A 26079-nucleotide genomic window follows, 5' to 3' on the forward strand; every position below is an offset into this window, starting at 1 on the left:
ACATTTTTAACCTCCTGTTGGTGTGGGAATATACACCATCAATGCTTTTTTTACAGTCATCAACCCAGAGTGACCCAATATGCCTGCCTGCCAACATGCCTGTCTGCCTAACTGATATCCTTGATTTGTGAGTAACTGAAAGTTCTTACACCAAGTGTGTGTGTGTGTGTGTGTGTGTGTGTGTGTCCGTGTTACCACAGCTGTCCAGTGAGAAGTCCCAGACGGACCGTAAGAAGTGGCTGGATGAGAAGATGGTTCTGATCCGTCAGGCCAAAGAGGCGGAGGAGAAGAGGAACCAGGAGATGAGGCGTCGCAGACCTAACGCACGCACGCCCGCAGCAGACGGAGGCTGGTGAGGAACAACTCCTGGCTAGACTCAAGTAGATTTCATTAAGGCAGCAGACGGAGCTGTTGAGAACAACTCCTCAGACTCTCGTAGATTTCATTAAGCAGCAGACGGAGCTGGTGAGGAACAACTCCTCGCTAGACTCGTTGAGCTGTTGAGGAACAACTCCTCGTTAGACTCGTTAGATTTCATTAAGGCAGCAGACGGAGCTGTTGAGGAACAACTCCTCGTTAGACTCGTTAGATTTCATTAAGGCAGCAGACGGAGCTGTTGAGGAACAACTCCTCGTTAGACTCGTTAGATTTCATTAAGGCAGCAGACGGAGCTGGTGAGGAACAACTCCTCGTTAGACTCGTTAGATTTCATTAAGGCAGCAGACGGAGCTGTTGAGGAACAACTCCTCGTTAGACTCGTTAGATTTCATTAAGGCAGCAGACGGAGCTGGTGAGGAACAACTCCTCGTTAGACTCGTTAGATTTCATTAAGGCAGCAGACGGAGCTGTTGAGGAACAACTCCTCGTTAGACTCGTTAGATTTCATTAAGGCAGCAGACGGAGCTGTTGGGCATTTAGTTCAATCATCGACATTTTAACCTCCTGTTGGTGTGGGAAATATACACCATCAATGCTTTTTTTTACAGTCATCAACCCAGAGTGACCCAATATGCCTGCCTGCCAACATGCCCCTGTCTGCCTAACTGATATCCTTTGATTTGTGAGTTCTTGAAGTTCTGTGTGTGTGTGTGTGTGTGTGTGTGTGTGTGTGTCCGTCGGTTACCACAGTCCAGTGAGAAGTCCCAGACGGACCGTGAAGAAGTGGCTGGATGAGAAGATGGTTCTGATCCGTCAGGCCAAAGAGGCGGAGGAGAAGAGGAACCAGGAGATGAGGCGCTTCGCAGACGAACGTGAGCGGCACGCCCGGCAGCAGACGGAGCTGGTGAGGAACAACTCCTCGTTAGACTCGTTAGATTTCATTAAGGCAGCAGACGGAGCTGTTGAGGAACAACTCCTCGTTAGACTCGTTAGATTTCATTAAGGCAGCAGACGGAGCTGGTGAGGAACAACTCCTCGTTAGACTCTTAACCCTTAAAGGGAATGTTGGGAAATTAACATTATAAAGAATATCTGGGTTCATTGAATTCAACATAGAATTTTAGAACCTTCAATTGTTGCGGAACTTAAAATGTTCAAAAACCTACACCTTTAAGGGTCAATTTCATTAAGGCAGCAGAAGTGATTCAATTAGTCGCTGTGTGTTCGTGTAATTACTAATGTCTAGCTATATGAAGCATAAAGGACTCGTGTGGAAGAGGACCATTATGTTCGTGGTCGTATGTGTCGTTCGTCGCTGTAAAATATATGTTCAGCTTCGCTTGCTGCAGGATTAGGCTTTTTTTTATTTCCGATGGTGTTCAGTGAAGCTACATTACTGTTGTCAAAGTTTATATCAGACCAAGCAAGTGAAGTTCAGATTTTGTGTGTGTGTGTGTGTGTGTGTGTGTGTGTGTGTGTGTGTGCGCAGGAGGCCATGTCGGAGCGTTTGCGGGAACGGGATCAGGAGATGGAGCGCTGGCGCAAGGACAGGGACACACTGGTGTCTGCGCTCGAGGTGCAGCTCCGCAAACTCGTCGCCTCCAACATGGAGAAGGACCAGCAGCTGCAAAGGCTCCAGCACAGTAACGACTCCCAACCACTAGAGGTCAGCACAAGGCTGCAAGCCAAATTGCGTGTGTATTTGTGGTGGCTATTCTGAGGCAGTTGTGTCCACAACACTGTTGGAACATGATAAAGGATTATTTTTAAATAGATCCTCTTAAACAGAACTTCTAGGGAAAAGCCCAGTGCGTCCTTTCCCAGGAGACTACAGGGTGTGGTGAGACAGTTTAGTTCTAAATACTGTTGGAACATCACAAGGATAACTTTTAAATAGATATTTGAAAGTAAAACTGAGGGAAATATAAAAAAGGCTAAAGCATGCTTTACTGAAAAAACTAAACAAGTGCTATTTTATTGGTGGAAAATACCACATTCTGAGTTTTGTTTTCATGAGTGTTTGTTTATGATGAGATCATATTGCTGATCTGGAGATACCAGTTTCTATCATTCAACATAAGATAATTTTACTTCATGATTTTTTAAAAATATTTGATGTGCACAATGCAGACAAATGACAATAGATGGACGCAGATAAATATAGGCTACAATTACGAATGTAGTTAATAGAATAGCATAGCATTCCTCGATCTCTCCACCTTCATGCATTTGCTACCAATATTCCTTGTATAATCTCAGCCCCTCTTACTCCATCAGCATGGGAACGGATGTAGGACTTATTGTAGATATGTAGGAGATGTTGTGTCCCCACTCGTAAGATAGAATGAGAACAGCAAACTTTGATTTGTAATGTACGTGTGATAACAGGCATACTTTTATCGTCAGTGGCTCAATAGTGAATAGCATAATCTTTTTGCGCTGATATGTCCTTTGTGCTGTGTCAGCTCCAGCTCAGCATTTACAGTCTCTAGTGAGGATATCTGTCCTCAGTTATGTGTTCTTCTCACACATCTGTGGAGTCAATGAGCCCCTAATAAACATGGGAAGAATGATTGATTTCTCACAGCATGGTGTGTCTGTGTGTGTTTATGTTTATGCTCTTTGTTTTGTTTGTTTACTACAGGGCGAGGCGTCTGTTGAGCAGCTGCGGAAGCTCTTGTCTGACAGAGAGGCCGAGATCTTGCACCTGAAGGACCAGCTGAGGACCAGCACCCAGCCCGGCCACTCTGACCCAGCACCACCACCGCCGCAGCGGGACTCTTCAACACAGGTCAGCTCCGCCAGAGACTTTCTAATGAGGAGACACAGCACTCAAAAAAATCCTCCATAGAAATGCATGGAGTTAGTTTGTAACGCCAATATGCCAGTTGTCTACACATATTCCACCCCTTCCGCGGCAAAACGTTGACATGTGAATACATTGAGCCAATCATGTGGTGTGTTGTAAATACACTGAGCAAATCATGTGGTGTGTTGTGAAGACATTGTGCCAATCATGTGTTGTGATCTCGCCGCTGGAGCAAGGTTGGTGTTGTGAAGCCTTGCGCATGCACATTTCTGCCAAAATAGATGGCCGATAAGTGCCCAAAAAAGCGTTGTAAAATGGCCGCCGAGTGGAGGGACTTGCTATTTGGCTCCGCTCACTGAGGGGTGCACCGCTGATCTCCAAACAACACGACGCTATAGAAACAATAGCTGCTCAGTGCAGTGTTCTTTTAGAGATCAGTTATTCCCAAAGTTACCTCACTTTGTAGTCCAGCCCTCCCGGTCCCACGCGGCTGCAGACACACGTCACCCAGCGGCACCATCATGGAGATTAGCACAGGTTCAATGCTGCAGTGTTTGCTGTTGGATGAATGCTATGGATCATTATGTCACACAGTGTAGAGCGCTGGAGAATCCACTCAGACAGGACAGGAGCTATGGCCTCGGCCTCTACTCTGAGAAATTACATTGGCATGAAGTGGCCTAATTTTAAATCTGTTTGTCTAGGTTTTTATTTCGTAAAGGTCCTCACATACAGTAGGGTGTTTGCATAGGCCTGAACAAGTATAGAATTATGAATTACTGATTTCTAGACCTGAAAAATATGGACATTTGGGTTAGTCTCGGAAAAAGTCTGGATGTTTTAGTCGTAGTAATGCATACACAGAAAAGTCACGTTCACATAAAAACAAATAAATAAGTCAAAGGTGAAAATCCCAACAGGAACATACAGTTGTCTTATAAAACTATTAAAACAAATTTTCTTAAATAAAAAAAAAGTTTGGAAAAAGTATTTTTTATTGGGGGAAATTAGCAAAGCCCCCTGTTACAGCAGTCTAGGTGTTGAGCGTTAAGAGTTATGTGTGCTCCGGGTTTAATAAATCTGTGTGCTTTGGTTTCCTAGACCAACCTAGTGGCAGAGCCAGAGAAGGTGTCGGACATTTCAACTGGCAAACTGCTGGACAGCAGCACCCTGAGACAACAAAGAGAGAAGAGCAGAGGATCTGTCATCAGCCAGGTAACAGGACTTGCCCACACTCCCCATTCAGTGACTTCAGAGACTAGATCTAGGAAGTTGAATTATGGGTAAAAGAGCAATGTTGAGCAATGGGCAAAGATAAATTAGCAAATCATTTTGCTAATGTTATGCTATCAACAAGATGGGTGGGTAGGTGCTATGCTCCCAAATAGCACACAATACCTTTAGTCCATATACAAGATGAAATTAGGACATTTCATTAAATATACCTCGTATATACATTTTTATGTATATTCAGTATATCAATTTATGGCTGTTATATGTGGAGCAGGTGGCAGAAGGTTTGTGTGCGTGTGTGTGTGTTTCATGCGGAGCGGCGGACTTTAATTAACGCTGTCTGTCTGTCCTGCAGAGTTCGTCGGGGGGCTACCCATCGGTGCTGGAGTCGTCTGAGATCTCCACGGAGACGGGGCGGCGTTCCCGTTTCCCGCGGCCAGAGCTGGAGATCTCCTTCAGCCCGCTGCAGCCTGACCGGCTGGCGCTGAGGCGGCAGGGAGACGACGAGGCCATCACCGTTAAGATCAAGCGCTCTGCGCGCAAGAGGAAGAGCACCGACATCGAGAAGGTAAGGCAGGCGTATGACCAGGGAAGGACACATGAAACATATTATCTCTCTTATATTGTGAAGGTTTAACACATACGGTTAGGAGCAAAATGATTCATACCCCTGGCAAATTAATGTTGTTTTTTTCTTGACCAAATGACACTGACTGAAAATTACACTGCCACATGCTAAAAGGTTATAAGATAATGTGATAGAAACATGGAATCAGAAAAAGAAGCGTTTTTATCTTTTTATAATTTTTTATGAAAAATGGCATGTCAAATTATTCATACCCTTTTTAAATAGTCAATGGAAATAGGGCTGCAGCTGTCGATTCTTTTTGGAATCGAGTTATGTTGTTCTAGCAATTATTTCACAGATTAATCGAGTAATCGGACAAAATATAATACGGTTAATACGGTAAGTGCAATTCATGAATATGCACAACATGTCATGTAACCTAGCCCTAATCACTTCAAAGTAAATTAATATATCTGTTTTATGTAGATTTGTGCATCTGCAGCATTTACTACCAAATAACCTCCCTTACAAAAAAAAACCTCTTAGATGTTGAATCATCATTGATGTGCTGTTGTGGTCACATTGCACCTTGTCTTCTTTTCTAAGTTTGAAATGATCCTAAAACTTTGCACATTCTCTGCCTTTTTACGGGCGGTTTCTTGGCTCTTCGTCATCACGCAAACTTAATTCTGAAAGTGGTGTGCGCGTCAGTAATAACAGTCCGTGTGAAACAATAATCCCTCGCAAGTGAGAGGAATTAGACGAAGCCTCGAGGCAGAAAATTTGCCGCGATCATTTTTTGTAATCAAATTATTTGAGTTACTCAAGTAATCGTTTCAGCCCTAAATGGAAACATCTTTATTCGCCATCACTGCGCTCAAAAGGGTTCTTATAATACCTACCAAACCTCTCCATTTCTCCACAATGATTGTAGCCCGCACCTTTTTAGCAGTAATCCGGGTTTTGAGGCAGGAGCACTTCTTTACCACTACTCTGGCCTTGTGGGAAATAAATGGTGAACAAGAAACAATATCAACATTTTGGACTGGCCCAGCCAGAGTCGAGATCTCAATCCATAAAAAAGTGAGCACAAGGCCAAAGTGATGGCAAAAAATTGTTCCTGCCTCAAAACTCGGATTGCTGCTGAAAAGGTATGGTTTACAATCATTGTGGAGACATGGAGAGGCTTGGTAGGTATTATAAGAACCATTTTGAAAGCTATGATGACAAATATAGATGTTTCCATTGATTATTTAAAAGGGTATGAATCATTTTGGAAACGCCATTTTTCATAAAAAATTAAAAATACGTAATAACGCTTCTTTTTCTGATTCCAACATTTTCTGAAACCAACATTAAACCAATACTTGCCAAGGGTATGAATAATTTAGTTCCTAACTGAATGAGATGACTTTACATCTATTTAGTTCCCCCACCGGGCTAAGGTCCATGCACACATGCATTTCACCACTCATTGTAGACATTGTAACTGTGCCAGCTTGTAGTTTATTTTGTGTGTGTGTGTGTGTGTGCACATATGCGCTTATATTACATTACATTACATTACTTCTTGACCAAAGTGACTTACATATGTCAGCTATATTACAAGGGATCACATTGTCCCCAGAGCAACTTGGGGTTAAGTGCCTTGCTCAAGGGCTCAACGGTGGAAGCCGGGAATTGAACCGACAACTTTCAGGCTACAGTACTGCACGCTAGCCCAGCTCCTTAACCACTACACTACCACCGCCCACATATGTCTGTGTGTACTGTTACTTTTAGGTGCTATAGAAGTGTTTAGAGTTAGGAGGATGAGGAACATCTAGGTTTGGCATAGGACTGACAAAAGTCAAAGCACCCACAAAGAGTTATTGTCCATTGTGATTTATCTGAATATTAGGGCTGTCAATCGATTAAAAAAAATAATCTAATTAATTACATACTCTGTGATATTAATTAATCTAAATTAATTTTTGCTGTGAAAGTATTTTAAATATTTAAATTCAAATCAATCATTGAATAATCAGCATTAGTGACATTAAAGTTCTAAAACTCTTTTATTATTATTTTAATAATGGCCATAATAATCTATGATATGACCTAATATGCTGAGGAAATAAATTCAAAAGTGCTTCGGGAAGAAGGTTTTTTTTATCACATACATTGCAGAGGACTTTATTTTAATCAACACTTTATTTTTACCAATACCATCAAGCCGTTTTTGAAAAGTAAATGTTCCAATCAATGATCTAGGCAGCACATTTTCTTCTCTCTCCTTTATATTAAAGTCTAATGGTTACTGACTACAACGGCTCGGGGTCAACGGTCATACAGAATCAATTAATCTGCGTTATTTTTTTTTTTAATCAGTTATTTTTTCTCAAATTAATTAATCAAAATGAATCAGTTATTTTGACAGCCCTACTGAATATAAGAGAATTTAATCCCCTTGGGCATAATCATGCAGGTCACCCTACTGTATGTATTTCAGCACTGTGTATCTGCACCAGTTTGCTATTGATCTGTCTGTATATGCATGGCATGTTTTTGTTACATAATGGCTCTTAAGTTCTTGTAAAATCGGATATTAATAGTTATACTAGTAGTGCATGAGTGAAAAGGGCGCTACAACTTCACAGGCGTTTGGCAGACAAAAGTGCTCGTCCCATATCTAATTTATTGATCCTGGCCAGCGAGTGGAATTCAGCCTTGGGCTTATCACTGATGGTGTGGAGAGACTCTAATCCGACCATTTATAGTCCATCTTAGAAATGAAATAATCGACACACACTCGCTCAGCTCCATCCACTTCTGCTGCTGGAAGAGCGGTGAGCTCAGCTCATACGTCTGAAGGTGTGTGTGTTTGTGTGTGTGTGTGTGTGGGTGTGTGTGCTTAGGTGTGTGTGTGTGCACGTGAGTGTGAGCGTGTGTGTGTGTGTGTGTTTGCCTGTGTGTGCGTTGGGGGATGGGGCGTAACATCAGCCGCCCCTGCAAGACCCACCTGGGAGTAAGGCTGCTGCCTGGCTCTTTCATTCCTTGCAGGTCATTAGTCTGAGCGCTGGACCGTGCCTCTGCTGCGGACCCCGGCTCTATCTGGGCCGCTGTTGCCTCTTCACTGATTCAGTTCAAAGGTGCTTTAGCTTTAGCCGAGCTAATCCTCCTCTCCTCCTCAACTGCATATCCACTGAACCAACCACCCACCCACTCAGCTCAGCCAAGCAGTCTCCCTCAAGCTCTCTGCACAGGGTGGAGCACAAGGATACGCATAGCCTTGGTCATCTGCTAAGGAGCCCAAGCAGTCTCCCTCAAGCTCTCTGCACAGGGTGGGGCAGAGGAATGTGCTAATGTCCTTTGCTAATACACTGAGCCAAAGCAGTCTCCCCAAAATCATTCTCTCTGTGTGTGTATGTGGGAGGGGGCGCGCCTCGTTCCTCTGCTAATGCACACTGAGCCCCAGCAGTCTCGGAGCCCACTGAGCCAGGTGGAAGAGCGTGTGTAGCTGCGTTTCAGTCGGCCTCATTAGCCACCATTTAAGCATAATCAGCTGGTTATGCTGCGTTGCTAAATGGATGCTAATTGGACATGTTGACACTTCCTCTCGTTTCTGATCTCGCTGCGTCTCACTGATGGATGCTGTAAAACCTTAGAGATGAGCTAGACTGTGATGCCCTTAGCATATATCAAACTAATCAGGGACATTTTATGGAAATGCTTGGAAACACTGATGGATTGGCAGGTTTGCTGCTGCAGAATCACAGATGTATTCTGTTAGTGTCATAAAGTCAGACATCTACCGAGAAACATTCTTTCCGTTCTGGTTTTAAGAAAATTGATATGGAAATGAGTGTTTGAATAACCGTTCCATCGGTCACTGGGAGCCCAGAGGGCTTTCTTCAAATCAAATATTCGTTCAAGTAAGTGCAGATGATGGAATGAGGTAGACACTACTCCATGTGAAATTCAGGACACGGTTCGGTAAGACTAAAACAAGCAGTGAATCCAAGGCAGCTCTGATTAATCAGCTGAGGACAAGAGAAAAAATATGGACATGGACAAGTTCATTATTCACTCGGCATTACAACACGCCACTCCTTGATTTATACACGTTAACATACGTTACTCAGGTGGAACACACCCTAGTGCTAGTACTGTGATCCGGAGCCAACCTAAAGAAAGTATTTGTCGGGATGGACGTGAAGGGATGTGAGCAGAGGAGAGACGTTTTACTCAAGATAATAGTAAAATCCTCATGGAAGAATAGAGACAGCCTTTTAATGACCCCAGAAGCCCATATCGCTGATCAAACTCAACAGAAAATAATTTCTACTAATGATTTTGTGATTGTCAGATAAATGATTATCCAAGGCCAGTGAGGTTAATATGATTGAAAAATCATATAAGTATGAAATTATTTAATTGAGTGCATAAGGGCGGCAGGCAGTTTTGCCACCTTCACCTTTATACCACGGTTCCCACAAACATGGAGATGATCCTTCTAGTCCGGTGGCATAATGAAAATACTGTTACCGAGGTGATAAAAGCACCAAATTTTAAGTCTATAGTGTAATGTTTGCCTAGGAGCCCTCGGGAAAAAAAAACTTTGTGACATGTCATATTAGAAGTATATCATTATCAATGAAATATGCTTAAATAAAACAGCAAGTTCCTGCACAAAATAAAGTGTTCAAATGAATCCCAAAGTTAACATTTTATATGTTTATTTATGTTTATGAACTTTTACATAACTAAAGCTTCAATACATGTCAAAGTATTAGCAATATGATCTTTATTGGCCCTGTAAATGATAATTTTGCACGTTAAAAATGTCCCGGCCTACATATTTTTCTTAAAGGGATCACATATTAATCTTTACTGAAATTCAATTTTATATTACAATATATAACAATAAGTGACACTAAAGGCTTTACTGTTGTTGTGTAATTTATGTGTAATTTATGTTGATAAATCACTCCATCAAGTGACTATCCAAAACACACTAATCCTGTGAGTAGAACTAGTGCTGAGAGACAGACACAGATCTGTAGCTGGAAACCATACAGGTATCCTGTCTCTGCTATATTACAGAGGCTAAGCAAATGTGGCATTTTTTAGTACTTTGATGGGAGACCTGCTTGAAAACGTATGTTGATGCTGGAAATGGTGGTGTTAGTGGCTGTCCATTAAAAGGCACTCTCCTCTCTGGTCAGGATAATATCAACCCCTATTGCCTTTGTGATGTCATGAATACATTTAACTGCAGGAAAGGGCCTTTGAATGCAACGGTGAAACAAACTCCTGACTCATGTGAAAATGAAAGATTAGGGGGATCCCTGAACCTCTGGCCAAATTCCCAACATGGCTACCTCACTCTCCACCTCAGGCTGGTGAGCATTCTGGCACATAATGGCTGCAATGCATCACCCAGGTGAGTGCTAAATATTGGTGGTGCTTAGTGCAGTACTTTCAGAGCATAGTAAAGCACTATATGTAACATGTTTATATTGTTTTACCCAAGCATTAGTATAAGTATACGTATATACTCTTTTGTTCCCTTGAGGGAAATTTGGTCTCTGCATTTATCCCAATCCGTGAATTAGTGAAACACACACAGCACACAGTGAACACACAGTGAGGTGAAGCACACACTAACCCGGAGCAGTGAGTTGCCTGCTACAACGCCGTTCGGGAGCAGTGAGGGGTTAGGTGCCTTACTTAAGGGCACTTCAGCCGTGGGTGTGGGCATGGGAGAGCAGTGCTCAACCACTTCCCCCGCCATTTCATACTGGGTCGGGGATTGAATCGGTAACCCTTCGGTTACAAACCCGAAGCCTTAACCAGTAGGCCACGGCTGCCCCCACTTAGGGTGTTTTGGATAGTCATCTACTTGATAGTGTGATCAACATAAATTACACGTATACAAGTATAGTTTACTTGATTTAAATGATCATGTTTACTTTTCCACCTCAACATTAAATTACACTCATTTTAGGCAAGTAATCTCAAAATAAAAGACAAAATCAACATAATCAACAAAAGACAAAAACGGAGTTACATTTTACACATTTTAAGGAAGGATGGCTGTTAGATTTTACAGTGTATGAGTAGGCCCTATTTTGCATGATGAAAGAGAGGGAGAGACTATAAAGCCTGTCCCAGCAAACAACTGATAGGTAGGTCTGCAAAAATAGCACAAAGAGAGGCCCATCACTATGATTTACCTGGCATTTTCTCTCACTAGGTCTCGTCACTTTCTCTCTCTTTCTCACTCCTACATGTAGACTAATCGATTTTCCACATTAACAAATCGTACTAGCGTATTTTGATGTGAAAATGCATGCCCGATACGCAAAATGCATACAAGTTGACAGGTCTGTGGCTGTCATAAGCTTCAACGTTGTGATGAATAACTTTGATTAACACCCCCCATTAGCTCTCTACACCTCGTTCACAGCGCCCCCCCAACGCTGTCCAAACGCCCCCGTTGAGAAACCCTAATCTATAGTTATGGGTTATGAGTTACAACAATGTCAAATCAATCAATAGCCTAATGAATTAAACAATGAAATTGAAGGAAAATAGCAATAATTAACAATAATGTCCATTCAGTCAATAATATTATAACAGTAACAATAGCATGGTCAGATTACATTAAAGAGAATATCAATGAAAACAACATCAATCAACAGCCTAATGAAAATAAACAATATGATATAAACCATAACGCATAAGAAGCGCTTAATGAACTAAGTGCATGTTAAACAGATGCCTTTAGACCCCTCTTGAAAGACCAAAAACTATCACAGGAATGGAGAGAACTGGGCAACTCATTCCACTAACATGGAACGGAACCAAAATAACTGAAAGTACATCTACTGTAGCTGTACTGTCACACACAAATAGGATTTAATGTGATGCAGCCTAACATAAAACTAATGACCAAACTGTATACTCAGTAGCTATATGACCTAGTCGAATTGAAAAATAAAAGAGGAAACCAAGATCTCATAACATTTTTGCTGTTTTTTTTTTTTTTAATAATTCTGCCTATATTAGCCTATAGCCTACAGGGCTTTTTGAGGTTTTTTAAGGTATAAGGTGTCTTGGAACTCTATTTTACACTTATAATTTGGAAGAACTACTGGCCTGAGCACAAATTAACAAAAGGAAGCTTATTCAGTGGTCTTAAAAGGCCATTACCCCGAAAGTTTTACTTCAGAGGACAAAAACAAAAACGTTTTTAATGAATATTGTTTTTAAGTGATTTGACATTAAATTTCAATATTTCAGCTGGGCTCCTAGGCTGTAATCATCCAAGAGGTCCTAAAGAAGCTTCATGTAAAATTTAACGGTATGAATTGATATGTGCACTACCCAACTGGACTATTCCTGCTGAATGTTATATCATCATCTCTGGTCCTATCTTGGATTCTAAGAAATTCTACTTTTGGAAACCTGGTCTTTAAAACCCGTCTGTAATGAGACATTATTTAGATTGTTGAGGTTGTTTTATTGTTCTTTGAGAAGAGCCATGTTTTTTTTTTTTATCTGAAAAATACTTGGTTGTAAAATACTTGTGTATTTCTAATTGAGTCTTAAACCCTGTTTTTTAAGGTCATTTTATAGTGTAATTATGCCTAGTGCTCAGTCAAGTCACGATTGAATGGTCATGGGACTTTTGAAATGGGTCTTCCAGAAGTCATGAAAAGAATTTCCAACTTTGTGTTTGACATGCTCTGCAATAATGTAATATAAATGGTCCTATATTTTATTTATTGACAGTAATATGGAGTTAAGATTTTAAGTGAATTTAACATTCACAGCCGAGGAGAATAAAAAAGGATTATGCACCCCTAGTCACTAACTGTTGCATTCCACACTGCATGTGCGTAATAAGGCGGGGATCACACAGGTTTGCTATTGTTCTCTATGATTCGGCAGCGGAACGGTGGTAGCGCTAGCATAACGCTACCGTTGAACAAGCTGAGCGTTGAATTCTGGTTCAACTTTCGAAGCGCAACACGAGAGTATTCTATTGTCATTTAATGCAAACTGTTTGTGTTACTTAGGAACAACATAGAACTTATTATGGTCTGAGCGTTGCGTGACGCTTGCCGCTGGCCAGTATGATCCCCGTCTAATGTAATAATATATGATGATGTAGGATAGGTCTGTTTGCCTGCCAGACGTGTAGCCTCTTGTCTCTGTGTTTGACTAACACAGATTCAGGCCTCTGTTGACAACTCAAATGGACGAGGGCCCTGACCCAACAACATTATATGAAATTAATGACCTAAACATTTAGGCCAGATCGTCTCTCTTCCACCAGCCCTGATGCTAAACTGTACTGAAGCGTGTTGATTATAGTGAGTGTGTTATGGCGTGACTTGTAATGGTGAATGGTGTTGTCAATTGCAATCATCATGTGCCATGTGTGGAGTGTCGCTCTAGAGTGAACATGTCAAATGTGTTATGTAATTTCCTGTGTACAGTGTCTAGGGCAAATGTGTGTGTGTGTGCGTGTGCGTTGTGTTGTGTGTGTGAGTTGTGTGTGTGTGTGAGCGTGAGTTGTGTGTGCGTGTGAGAGCAGAGTGTGAGAGCAGAGCTGTGTGCCAGAGCCAGGCAGTAGCGTGGGGCTGTGTGCCAGCTCTGTGCTGAGGCGAGTGAGGGGGGAGGCAGGAGCAGTAGTCAGCACAGCAGTCATTAGTGGGATTACTCCGGCACTCTGAGGGGCTTTGTCTCCGCTCTCACAGTGCATCTTCCCTCACACACACACACACACACACACACACACACACACACACACACATATATATATATCTGTGTGTGAGTGTGCATATAAAAACCCACACACTCACTCTTTCCTCTTGTGGCCCACACAGAAACACATGGTGCATGGCTCCCCGTGGGGCTTGCACTTGTCAGCTGGAAGGGCAGAGCCTAATTTTGGCTCCTCCATTGAATATGCATTGTGGTGTAGTGTACAGTTTCTTGAATATTGATGTGGTTGTTTTGGGTTGTGGTTAATTCTCATTAATTGCTACAGCTACACCAGTAGATTCCCGTTGACCCCCATTGATTTGGTGTCCTTACAGACATATGCGGCTCGAGTTGCATTTAATTGGACATTTGAGGGAGAGCCTGATGTGCGTGGAGGTTAAAGTCTAGAGTTCGGCCTTTTACTGTTCTCAGCAGTAGTACCCTGTCTCTATCGCCATCCATCTCCCTTAGTTGTTGTCAGGAAGGGGAATGCAAAGCAGCTGACGGCGTTTTAATGCTGTCTGGTCTTGGAGACTGAGCCTGACATGGTGTCCTCTGTGAAAGGAGTGGAGGGAAACCGAAACGACGGGATGACACGTGACTGACGTGAATGTCGTCAAAATATTAGTTGTCCTGTGAGGAATGCAGCTGAGCAGATGTGACTGTTTGTTTTTCCTTTTTCCTGTGTACACCTAGCTGTCCTAAAAACGCATTTTGTCAAAAATAAAATGATAATAATGGGGAAATCTTTGTGATTCTGTTTTCTCCCCACACAAGTCTTTCAGTTTAAGGAAGAAAATCAGCAAGAGCAACAATAAAGCAACACCTCAAACGCCCAAACAAAACACACAGGTACCCTCCTCTTCTCCTTCTTGAAAACTTTTTCATCTAGCCTTCATCGCCTCAATCTCCCTTCACATCATCCATTTGATTCAATGATTCAACCATCCAATCCAGCCATCAACACCATCATGGGGCTTTAATTGATCGGATGGATAATCAGGCTTTGGTATTTACCTGGGTATCCTTTAATCCTGGTATTTACACAGGAATCCTTTAATTCTGCCATTTATATGGGAATCTTATCCTTTAATTCTGGTCAATCAATAGATTGTAGAGCCACAAGCCTAAACACAGCTCTAGACCATCCTAATTTATAATTGGTGAACTTTCAAGGTGCGTTTGTTTTGTCTGTTTATTTGTTTGTTTCCACTCTTGGTGATGCTCATGGGTGTAATTGGTGCCGCACGTCACGTCCATTCTGCCGTTGGGCCTCTAAGTCTCAGTCATGAGGTGCCACATGCACCGAGGCAGCCAGAGCTCACAGTGCTACAGCACCACGCAGCCTCGCTAATGAGTTCATCTCAAAGACCGCTTCCCAGTCTTTTGATTCACTTAGTCCTTCATTCCAGTTATTAGCCTAGATTATCCGTCTGGTTTTTGTTGTAGTTTTGGACAGCTGTGTGTGTGTGTGCTGGAGTGCTCATTGTAAGACAGTGTTTTTCGGAAATTTCGATGTTTGAGTTGGGCCTGGTAGAGGGACGCAGATAGATGTGGCAGATGACTAATTGACGATGCTTTTAATGGGAGTGCACTGCTGGCTGTACATCTGACACTCCAATCCTCTCAGCCTCCGTCTGAGCCTCAGATGTTACCCCAGCCACCACCACCAGGCAGCTTCGGGCCACCATGCATTCTTTATCCTCATTAACAATGGAGCCGTGTTTGTTTTTTTGATTACTTTCCTGCTGCTGTCGCCGCCCCCCCTCATTTCACCGGCATACTCTAGTCCTCTCTCGCTTGTGGAGTCGGACGTGGAAGTGTGATGGGGGCGCGCGGAGCTGCCACCTCTTCTCCATCTGTGTTTGGTCCATTGAAACGCTTGTGATCCAATGATACGCATTTCACACCACCAACATGCAACACCACATCACTCGCTCTAATCCTTGCGTTGCACCGATCATTTCACAGGACTGATTTGTTTGACGTCTCGCACATCTATTGATCACAGCACCTTTAAAGCTAATGAGGCAATTTAAAGCTAATGACATTTTGATTTCCTGGCGGACTGCATGTCTTTTCTATAAGTTAATAAAAAGGTTTGAGTGCATATAGACACCGATATGTGGTACAACTCGCTAAATTTACGCATCAATGCGTTTATGATCTCTTGTTTTCCTTCCTTTTTCCTACCCCTTTTCACTTCTGTCATCTGGCTGGTGTTGACTCGTTCTCCTTCCTCTCGTTAGGACGCGGTGGACAGTGAAAACAAGAGGAACACAAGGTCCAGGCTGACACCCAAACTGGCGATGCACCAGGAGGAGGTGAGGACCCAAGCCAGGAGTCTTATGTGGCCACTTCGCTGCCCGACTGGAAATAGTCCTGTTGTATTATTCATGAGGCCCCAAGTGCGCCTGGTCTTCTATTCTTCTATTCCGAGCTTTGATATGAAGCAGTGTCTCAGCAAAGCCAGTGTTGGCTTTCTGATGGTCTATTAACCCCCCTCTCTCACACACACACACACACACCTGCGGGGATTTGCTCGGCTAGCTAATTTTCCTATCACAGATCCTCTACTTACTGTCATTATCAGACCATAGGTTCCAGGTGTGTGGCTCAAGGCGCTGCTGGTGATGGTCTGCTTTTAAGTGTGACATCGGTGGGAATGTGAATAGCTATTTTTATTAACGTAGCAATTTGTGAGGGGAGTGCAGGAGACATAAAAGGTTGTGTTAAATGAACTATGGATAGAGGTACTCACCAAGTCACCAAGTGCTGTCTTAATAGACAATAAAGCACACATTTTTTGATGCAATTTTCCTGTGCCTCCTGAAAAATATTATATGGAGCAAGGCTGTGAAACAAAATGGAGCTAGTTTAACAGCAAATAAATTTAAACATATTTTTTTCTTGCTAGTATTAAATTACTTTTATATGGCTAATATTGCTAAAAAATGTATGATATTCATTATCAAAATGATGTTTTAGTATTTAGATTTATGATAGTATTTATCATTATATTATGAAGATTCTAGTGCAAGCACAATGTTTTAAGAGCTGCAGTCTGATCTGTTTAATATTCCAGGTAGGTGTATGCAAACTTTGTTTTGTCCATTAGATTAATATGCTTTTTTATGTCTTTTATGTGCCATGTTTGTGATAACATTTGTTATCACAAACATGGCACACGTCCATCAGGTCACAGACTGGCAGGTGCACTTGGCACAGCATGGCACAGCACCAGCCAGCATGGGGGCATTACATATGCCACTCAAAAACCCATTCAGCTTTTCTGTGGCAACACAGTGGAAAAAATGCCCTTTTGGCCTCTGCTCCAGATGGTCCTAAAAATATCCATCGGGAGTCTGATCTCATGATCACAAAGACCATGCACATTCCCGTCTGAATTGATCTACAGGAGCCCTATAACCGGTGATACCGTAATCACATGGCCATCTGAATCAACCCGCAGGTGCTCTATACCCAGTGACACTGTAATCATGGGAGATGCCTCCATCTTCTTATTGCCTCAGTTCTCAGCTCCGGGCGAGTGCATTCAGCATGTGCCACGAAACACTCTCCATGAAATAGCCACATGGCCAGAAATCGACAGATCTGAACGAAACAGGCCTCTTTAGGAATGTACCATGCGTGCAACACGCTCGTTCCTCTACCGACTTCTGGGAACATTAATGCCATTATTTCATAATTTAATTTGATTAGATTATCATTATGTTACATTGACTGTATTATGTTCTCTGTGCTGAACTACTGTGAACATAATATACACATACACAGTTAGGAACAAAACTATTCATACCCCTGGCAAATATTGATTGGCTGTGAAAAGTCATGGAAGTTTCATTCAAGGTCTTTGAAAAGTCAAGGAAAGGTTTTGTGAAAATGGGTGGAAACCATGTATAATAATATAATAGCCTACTCCCACCATAATACTGTTAATGTTCAAAATAAATATGTAGATGTGAGTGGAGTGTAGGCAAACAAAGTGTAGGCAAAAAACAAAATGCTCACTAATTGACTAGCTGGAGCAGTTGATCACTTTGATCACTTGTTAAAGGTGCTCTAACCGATGCCACACGTTTTTTAGGCTAAAACATTTTATGTCACTTACTGCAAACATCAGCTAACCAACCGCTAGCTGTCTGTGTCCTGAATACACTGTAAAAAAACGTGATCTCTGTGGACAGCCCAGGCTCCAAAAAACGGCAACAAAAACAACCTGGGCAAACCTAGCCCATAAAAACCATATCAAACTGTTCCAGCAAATCACAGGCGAGATGCGCGTTTAGGAGAGTTTCAATTGCACGGGAGCAGCATGGGAGGGAGCTAGCTCTTTGTTTTGTTTGAAAGTCAACAGAAGTGACGTTACCATGCATCGCTTAGAGCACCTTTAACTAGTTGAAGCATCCTTTGTCCACACTAGTGAACTAGTGTAGACATACATGTATTCTAGTTAACTGAGGCTTCCTATAGGCTCCCCAGTTCAAAATAAAACATACCAACCAATCAAGACACAGAAAATTGCCATTATCCCACCCATGTCCACTAGTTAAAGGAGAATTCCGGTGTGATATTGACCTAAAGTGTGTTGAAACATCATACCGAGTGTGAACGTATGTCTCATAGCTCATCTCGGCTTGTCCCCTGCACTCAGAAATCTGGCGCTAGTTAGCCGATGCTACCAACAGTTTTTCGATGGGGGTGCCTCGGGCATCGGCCTAGCCATGCAAATAAATCACTGTTTTAGACCATTTACGAGGCTCAAAGTAGCTCCACACTTAATTGGTAGACTTCCGAGGGACTTGACATTTAAAACGAGACATTGAGAACTTTGAAAAAGCACTGGTAGTTTATTTACAAGACGATTTATACAGACAGTACCTTCACAAAGTTTACCGTTTGCCGCCATCTTGAATTTAGTCACGATAAGTCGAGCGACGAGTACGAATGAACAGGTATGATAAGGGACACGATGATAAGATATGATAAGATTCCAAAAATAATTCTGTGGAAATGCATGGATTCTAGTTGCTGCTACTGGAAGCAACTGGAATCCATGCACTTCCACAGAATTATTTTTGGAATCTGATCCCTTATCATACCTGTTCAGGGCAATTTCGACCCTACTTATTAGCTACTGAGGTACAAAAAGAGTCACTTGTTAGCAACTAAGGACCAACATCTCTATGAGTTAACTAGTGAGGGAGCTTTGGACCTTACTGAGTAACTAGTTACCCATATGTTGTGCTTACGAGTTACAGTAACTAGTGACACCTAAAACCATACACTAGTTGATGACCCAGGCACACTAGTTAGATAGATAGATAATTTATTGATCCCCAGGGGAAATTCAAGAAAAAATCTAAAATCTTAAATAGTTAACATGCATGACAGCTAAATATTTCACAAGTTAAGTATTGTGCATGAGACACTCACTTGTGGCTCTTTTGTTTGACCTCACTACTTAACTAGTAAGGCCAAATATATTCTTACTAGTTAACTAGTGAGCATATTTGCTTTCATTAGTTAACTAATGAGCATTTTCAGACTTAGTAGTTGACTAGTAAAGTTGAGTTGAGTTTGAGTTTATTCACAATACCATTTCAAACATTACAGTAAAACAGTTGGGGTACAAAATCAGTTGGGTAGAGTGAATGTGTCTCCCAAGAAAGCTAGGAAAGCTTATAGATGGGGGCCCATGGTTCATGCAAGGGTAGTGGTACAGACAATGGTATACACAGTTACCACCTGTAACCACATGGTGATGAATAAGTGCACGCAAAGCGCACCAAAACACATAACGTACATAACATTACATACAGACACAATCATACATGTATATCCCAGTAATATACGTGTATGATGTAGGAAATTATTTTTTAGTTGTCTTTTGAAGTTGGATATAAAGGGCAACACCTTGAGGCCATCATCAATCCTGTTCCAGATCTGCGGCCCCCCTACAGACAACACTCGCGCGCATATGTCTGCAAGATTTTCCTGATATGAGTGGTTTGATTCTTGTTTGGTATGTGTGCTGGGGGCTGGAGATGTGAACAAGACTACTCAATCTACGGTTGAGCCTGTTGACAATTTGAAACATAAGGCAGACATTATGATATTCATTTAGCTCAGCCAGTCTTAGTAACTCAAAGCTTTAGCTAATTATCTACAAAAAAGAGTGACTCCAACTAGTAAACTAGTGAATTGACTAAATACTCAAAAGGCTTGCGTGTGTGCACGACTAGTTGACTAGTGTGCAAAGCATTTTGGCTCTCACTAGGTTACTAGTGCAAAACATATGGTTCACTAACTAACTAGTTGACAAAAAGCGTCATTCGGCTTGCCATAGGCGTTGGCCTTTACTATAGAACTACTATAGAAAATCTTATAGTGCTACTGTAGTAATTTGTCTAGTAGGTGTATTCACAACACTGTCACTATTTAAAATAACAGTTCCAATGGTACCAAATATTTACTTCCACCCTCAACCTTAACTGGCTCAGACTAATCTGGCCCCTGCACTTTGAACCTCTTTCTGGCGCCTATGGTACTGCACCTGCAACCTATCCTAGTTGATGGCACTTCATTTTCTTAATTTACCTCTCTCTCATAGCCTAGTAATCTAGACGCACCCTAGCGGCGGCAAATTAATTTGCTCAGCCTGTACGTCTAGTATCAAACCATAGGGATTTCTATTGGCTGACGCTGTGGACTTCATCCAATCACAGCGCTCTATTTAGAGAGTCTTAAGGCGGGCTTAACAGGATAACGACAGTCCTGTGACGGTGAACAACAAGGAAGGTGGCTATGGCTAATGAAGAGCGGTTGTTTGAATCGGCGTTGGCGTCAACTTTGGAGGAGTTGGACTTGTGCCTTTCTTTGAAAGTTGAGCAACACAATGCACTTAAGTAATTCCTTTCGAAGAAGGATGTATTTGCCGTTTTGCCGACCGGATACAGATATGGTCGTAGCGCTGGCCTATTGCATGCCTAGGCAGTTTAAAAGACAATTCTCTGCCCGCCCCTTGGATTAAGCGAGGTAAATGGTTCGATTCCAGACTATACATTTCAATGATATAGGATGGCCCGCCAGGCTATCTCTCTCTATCTGAGAGTGAGAAATCCAGACCTCTATGTAGCCATCCTACTACATGCCCTTTGGACCCTATACTGTACCAACCAACCTACTTCAATCCATTAGCCTTACCGTCATACCAGCTATCACACATGTAATAAATGCTTCATTAACCTCCGGCACGTTTCCCACAGCATTCAAAATGGCTCGGGTAACACTCCCTCTCTCAACCCTGCTCAGGTTGAGAACTATCCTCCCTTCTTGCTTCGCCCCTTCCTCTCCAAACAGGTCTCAGAATTCCTCTCACTGAATAACCTTCTTGATCCAATTGTTGGATCCCTACCCTTGCATCGCATTGCAATAGTTATACTTTGGTCCCTGTAGTTTGTAGCAGGTATATAAGCTACATCATCGGCGGGCTGATATTACCTAGGCTACTACTAGGTGCCCTAATTGTCCCGGGCAAGTAAAATTCCGCCGTTGCTGAGAAACTAGTCCCTCAAAATGTAATGCAATCATTGAGATGCAAGGATAGTTTTACATTATTCTATCAACACAGACATTTACATTGATAGTCTGGCATTATAATGGATTTGCCTCGGGTGTACTGTGGAGTGGGTAAGACTGTTTTTACTGGCAGGCTAACACATACCGTTGACTTGCACTAGCTTAGCACCTGCAAACTCTGCAACTAGAAGTACTGGATGAAACGTGTTGAAAAAAAAAGTGTTGTCTCCACTGATAAATATCACACTTGCCAACTTGGAAATGATGTAGAAAATCGTGAACCACCCCTTTAAAAGAGGCCTAAGTGACAGCTTGGTCCTTATCCTGCTTGACTTATCAGCTGCCTTTAAAGTGCTGGTCCTCCCAGCCAAACCAACTATAGGCCTATTCCATGACATTAACATCAACATTGACTCCTTATCTCTTGCCCCTACCAAGGTAGCAAGAACTTGGGAGTCTAGCTAACGAACCTTCTCTGATCATGTTGCATTGGTTGCCTACATGGTCATGTCACTTCGCACTTTACAGGCCCTGTTTTCATGACGCAAAACCTGGCGAGTTGCCAGGATTTCGCCAGAAATCCATGGCGAGTTGTTTATGCTATTTTAAAAGCACATTATCAACACCTATTTGAATGCCCTCATAGAGGCATTATGTTATCTCCAGACCACTGCGCGGCCTGGGTCTGCCACCCGTACTTTCATGGCAACCACTAGACTACCCCTCTTTTGACTTAACTTTGCTTGAACTGATATCCTATTCTATGCAAAAGATACTTATTGCTGCACTAACATGTCCCAGTCGCACAGTACCTTGATGGTTGCCTTGTTTTTGTACGTCGCTTTGGATAAAAGAGTCAGCTAAATGATTATGTTTCTGTAAATTATTGAATGATAATTCTGAATTCTGACCACACAAATTGTACTTGCATATGGTATCACAGGGGCCAAAAAATTGTATATATATGTTTTATTATTATTATTATTTAAATATTTACAGACCTTGTTCAAGAATATGTGTGAAGAATTACGTAATTTTTTGGTAAAATATGTAACTGTATTAGTTGTTAGTTTCTGCTTTTAACCCTAAAAACCTAGCAAAACCCCCAGTCAAAAATGATCAATTTTTTTTCCTGAACTGCTCCACTAAAATGACAACATGTGGAATGCAAATATCAGCGTTCCTACGCAGTATGGAAAACCTGGAAGTATGGAATTTGATTTTAGTAATTTCCAGGTCTGGATAAGTATGGAAAAAAGAAACAAGGGTATGGAGAAATATTTGTGTTTCCAGACTATTGCATTTGCAGTACTCACTTCACTCAGGTCATAATGAACCATTCCTACTGTTGTGTAGCTTAACTGTCAGTCCCCATCATCAAGATACAACTATGATACAGCTAAAAATGACTCAGCTAAATGGACGAATATTAAGTGTCATTTTTTAATTCACTTCAGTTGTCCATACCTTTGTTTTCACCGAGTTATCCCAAACCAGATGTGGCCGCAATGTCGAGAATATGGTCAGAAAAATCTACCGAGAAGTTTGGAAATTTGAGTATGGAAAAAGTATGGAATTTTGAAATGGAAAATGTGTAGGAACCCTGAAATATAATATAGGCTGTGTGTGTAAGAGAGTTGTCATTTTCTGCTGCAGTCTCCTGCCCCAAGCAGTAAAGCCTCCCATGGATCTCAGTCCAGTCTCCGAAGTGGAAGAGAGGGCAAGCTGCAGAAGATTGGAGACTTCCTGCAGAGCTCGCCCACCTTCCTGGGCAGTAAAGGTCAGTTTGAGCATGTCTCTCTCAATCTGACCCCGATCTACTTCAAATTGAACCGACCAAGGGTGCCTTCCTCCTATGTCATTTGTATCCATTTGTCCAAGTTCATTAATTAAGTTTGACATTGCAGGGAACAGCAGTGTAATAACACCATTTTTAAAAGCTGAAACCTAAAATGTCTAAAGCATTCCATCAAAAATGAGTTAAATGAAATGAAGTTGAGATAGAGAACTTGAAAGTCATTAATTATGCAAAAGAACAATTTGAGAACTGGGGGAATGAAAGAGAGTTCTTGTCTTGTGGTTCCGCTTGCAGGCACTTCATATTCCCCGCACTGGCAAAGCAAGTAACTGACCCGTTTGTCCTCTTTGTTCTCCTTCATCTCCACAGCTAAGAAGATCATGGGGCTAGTAAGTGGACGGTCTGATGTGGATGGAGGCACCTCGTCCAAACGGCCCAAAAAGAAGCTCTACCACCCAGCGATCTCAGCCCCCATGGATATACCTGCCAACCAGGTAAACATTGGTTCTCTCTCTACGAGCATTGTTTCGTCTTTCACCTTCACCGCTTCGCCCCAAAACATCCATTCCGGTTGGATTCAAAACCCCACACACCACTCATTTGAGGTTATGTGGGCTGTATAAGCTCTAATGGGTGGTTTTAATCAAACAGCTCTGTTGTTTTATCAGTTTGGTTGTATTTTTCATAGCATATCTTTCTGTAAACTGTATTAGTTATTCACAGAATTCTAATTGGTTTTCAGTGGGATAGAATCATTGCCCATAATGGAATAACCCGTTATTTAGCCTGTGTTATCAACCAATTTCCATTGAAAAATGTTACATAAATATTACATAAGTCTTAGGCCTTTGAACTCAGCCTGATCTGACAGCGATTTCTATTCCACCCTGCAGCTCTGGCTGGAAACCTATACATCTCTTTCTCCTGCTTCCGTTACACTTTTGCGGGGGCCAATCACAAACTGGCTTATCCACGTGGCGCGCTATTGGCAGGTTTAAAACGATGACGATAGCGGGAGAGCCTGGGGTTTTCGCGTTGCTCTGCAAACGTCACCCGGTTCGTTGGTCAGATTTGTGAATGACTATCCAATTGTGTACAGAGTCATTTGAACTATGCCCGTTGATCACGCCTCTTTGTGCAGTAGAAAATACATAGCGGACTCCCCAGACTAATGTTCAATCTTAAAAGACTGAGCTTGGTCTGGTGAAAGCCAGACTACATAAGTCTTGCATTCTTTCCAAAAAAATGGCCACCTCTTTGTGTCATGGGATAGAATAGGCCTAGAAAAAAGAACTTGCCCGTGCTGAGAGCTCTGACCTTTGCAATCTCACAGATCATTGGACGAGAGACAGAGGAGAGGGAAAGTGACCACCTCGTCATAAAGAGACGTCTGCGCTCCCGATTCGGAAAGTGAAGTCCTCCCAAAAGGAAGCCAATCGATACGGTTTGGTTTGGTCTGTCAAAACACATTTAGCTCACTTCCTGCACAGTGATTTTAATTTTTTTAATCCTTTTTTTTTTAACACTTGCACTTTTTTTTACTGTACACAGTGTTTTATATAATGGAATATTTTGTAATTTTTATTGTGTATCATTGTTATATATTGCACAAATTTTGATTATTTAGTCAATGGTCAAGTACTGTCATTTTAAATGACAGTCAAATACACATAGAAAGAGACAAACATATAGTCTCTGGCCAGTCATACAGCTGTGGTGAGGGGAGCACATGTAGGTTCATGGAAAGTTGTAAATACTAACATAGCATATTAAGTTTCTTAAGACTCTTTTATCAATAAGACATATTGTACAAATTGTATATTTGTACCATATTTAATATAACACCTCCCTATACTAACATTAACTTTTCAAACAATGCAGTGCCTTTATGTGATTTGTCAGAAATCTTGTTTTGATTGAATGTAGTCGTCAATGATTCTTTCCTATAGTAAAATACAAACCATTTTTTCACAAAATCACAAAAATAAACACTTGTGCATCTTACTTGCCCTTATGTCATCTTTTTATATTTCTGCACCGTGTCATTGCCACGTGGGAAGCATATGCACACTGCAGTGCAATGCACTGGCCATCTGCTTAGTTGCTGGAGCACAGTGAGTATAGACCCTTTCAACAATAAAAACAAAAACAATGCTTGAACGTTCTATTTGGTTCCCAATCTACTTCCTCTGCATTAAGATAACATATGGAATGTTAAAAAGGAAGCCTTGTGGGGCCAACTATGATGCTGAGAATGGAACTCTCTTGAAAGGGTCTATTAAGGTTTTGCACCTACGTCATAATGTCATGTGACCGTTTGTTTACAACTAGAGTGGTAGGCAAGAATGGTAGGCAAGGCACTGCAGAGAGTGGTAGGCAAGCCTACAACAGTCGGGTTGCATAGGCTACACATAGTTACAAATAGCTTCAAAATTTAAATTTTAATATCAAATATTGACCGGGATGCCGACCACTTATGTAGGCCCTAACAGTTGGTTTTACAATAAGAAGCAAAAGGCTTAATTTAACGACCGCTTAGCCTACCTATCCCTCGTGGTTGTGGAGGATGATCGCTAGCAGCTGTGAAGTCTTTTATTCTCAAGATAGCCTAATGGTGTAGCCTACTGTCTACGAAGATGTAGGCTAAAATACAACTATCTACAGTCATCCAAATTCTCAAGATAGCCTACTGTCTAAAACGAGGGCTAAAACTAACTATCTACAGTCATCCAAAAATGAATTGCCAGAGACAGGCTATGAAGGGAAAAAAGTGCAGCATTTTAAACATGGCAAGATTATTTTTACCGAACAGTTTGTTCTAATTTGTCTCGTGAAATTCGTGGTTTGTGGACATCAATCACCTATCTTCTGTCCTTCTATTTCAAGTTATCATGTGTGTCATTTGATTATATAATCACAACAAATGCTAATAAA

At 41.7% G+C, this 26079-nt stretch overlaps 1 protein-coding gene across 1 annotated transcript in view; it reads left to right on the forward strand.

Moving 5' to 3' along the window:
• The window catches only part of kif20ba (kinesin family member 20Ba), a 37583-nt gene extending 12434 nt beyond the window's left edge, over positions 1–25149 (forward strand). Inside the window, exons 26-36 of the mRNA XM_048270166.1 lie at positions 201–269; positions 1196–1282; positions 1868–2044; positions 3023–3169; positions 4289–4402; positions 4776–4988; positions 14523–14597; positions 15995–16069; positions 23004–23127; positions 23515–23639; positions 24479–25149. Of these exons, the coding sequence (XP_048126123.1) occupies positions 201–269; positions 1196–1282; positions 1868–2044; positions 3023–3169; positions 4289–4402; positions 4776–4988; positions 14523–14597; positions 15995–16069; positions 23004–23127; positions 23515–23639; positions 24479–24559 (1287 nt within the window). The 3' untranslated portion in view covers positions 24560–25149. The remainder of the gene's footprint in view (positions 1–200; positions 270–1195; positions 1283–1867; positions 2045–3022; positions 3170–4288; positions 4403–4775; positions 4989–14522; positions 14598–15994; positions 16070–23003; positions 23128–23514; positions 23640–24478) is intronic.
• Positions 25150–26079: the final 930 nt, after the last annotated feature.

Source organism: Alosa alosa, chromosome 18, assembly GCF_017589495.1.
Source record: "Alosa alosa isolate M-15738 ecotype Scorff River chromosome 18, AALO_Geno_1.1, whole genome shotgun sequence".
Taxonomy (NCBI): domain Eukaryota; kingdom Metazoa; phylum Chordata; class Actinopteri; order Clupeiformes; family Clupeidae; genus Alosa; species Alosa alosa.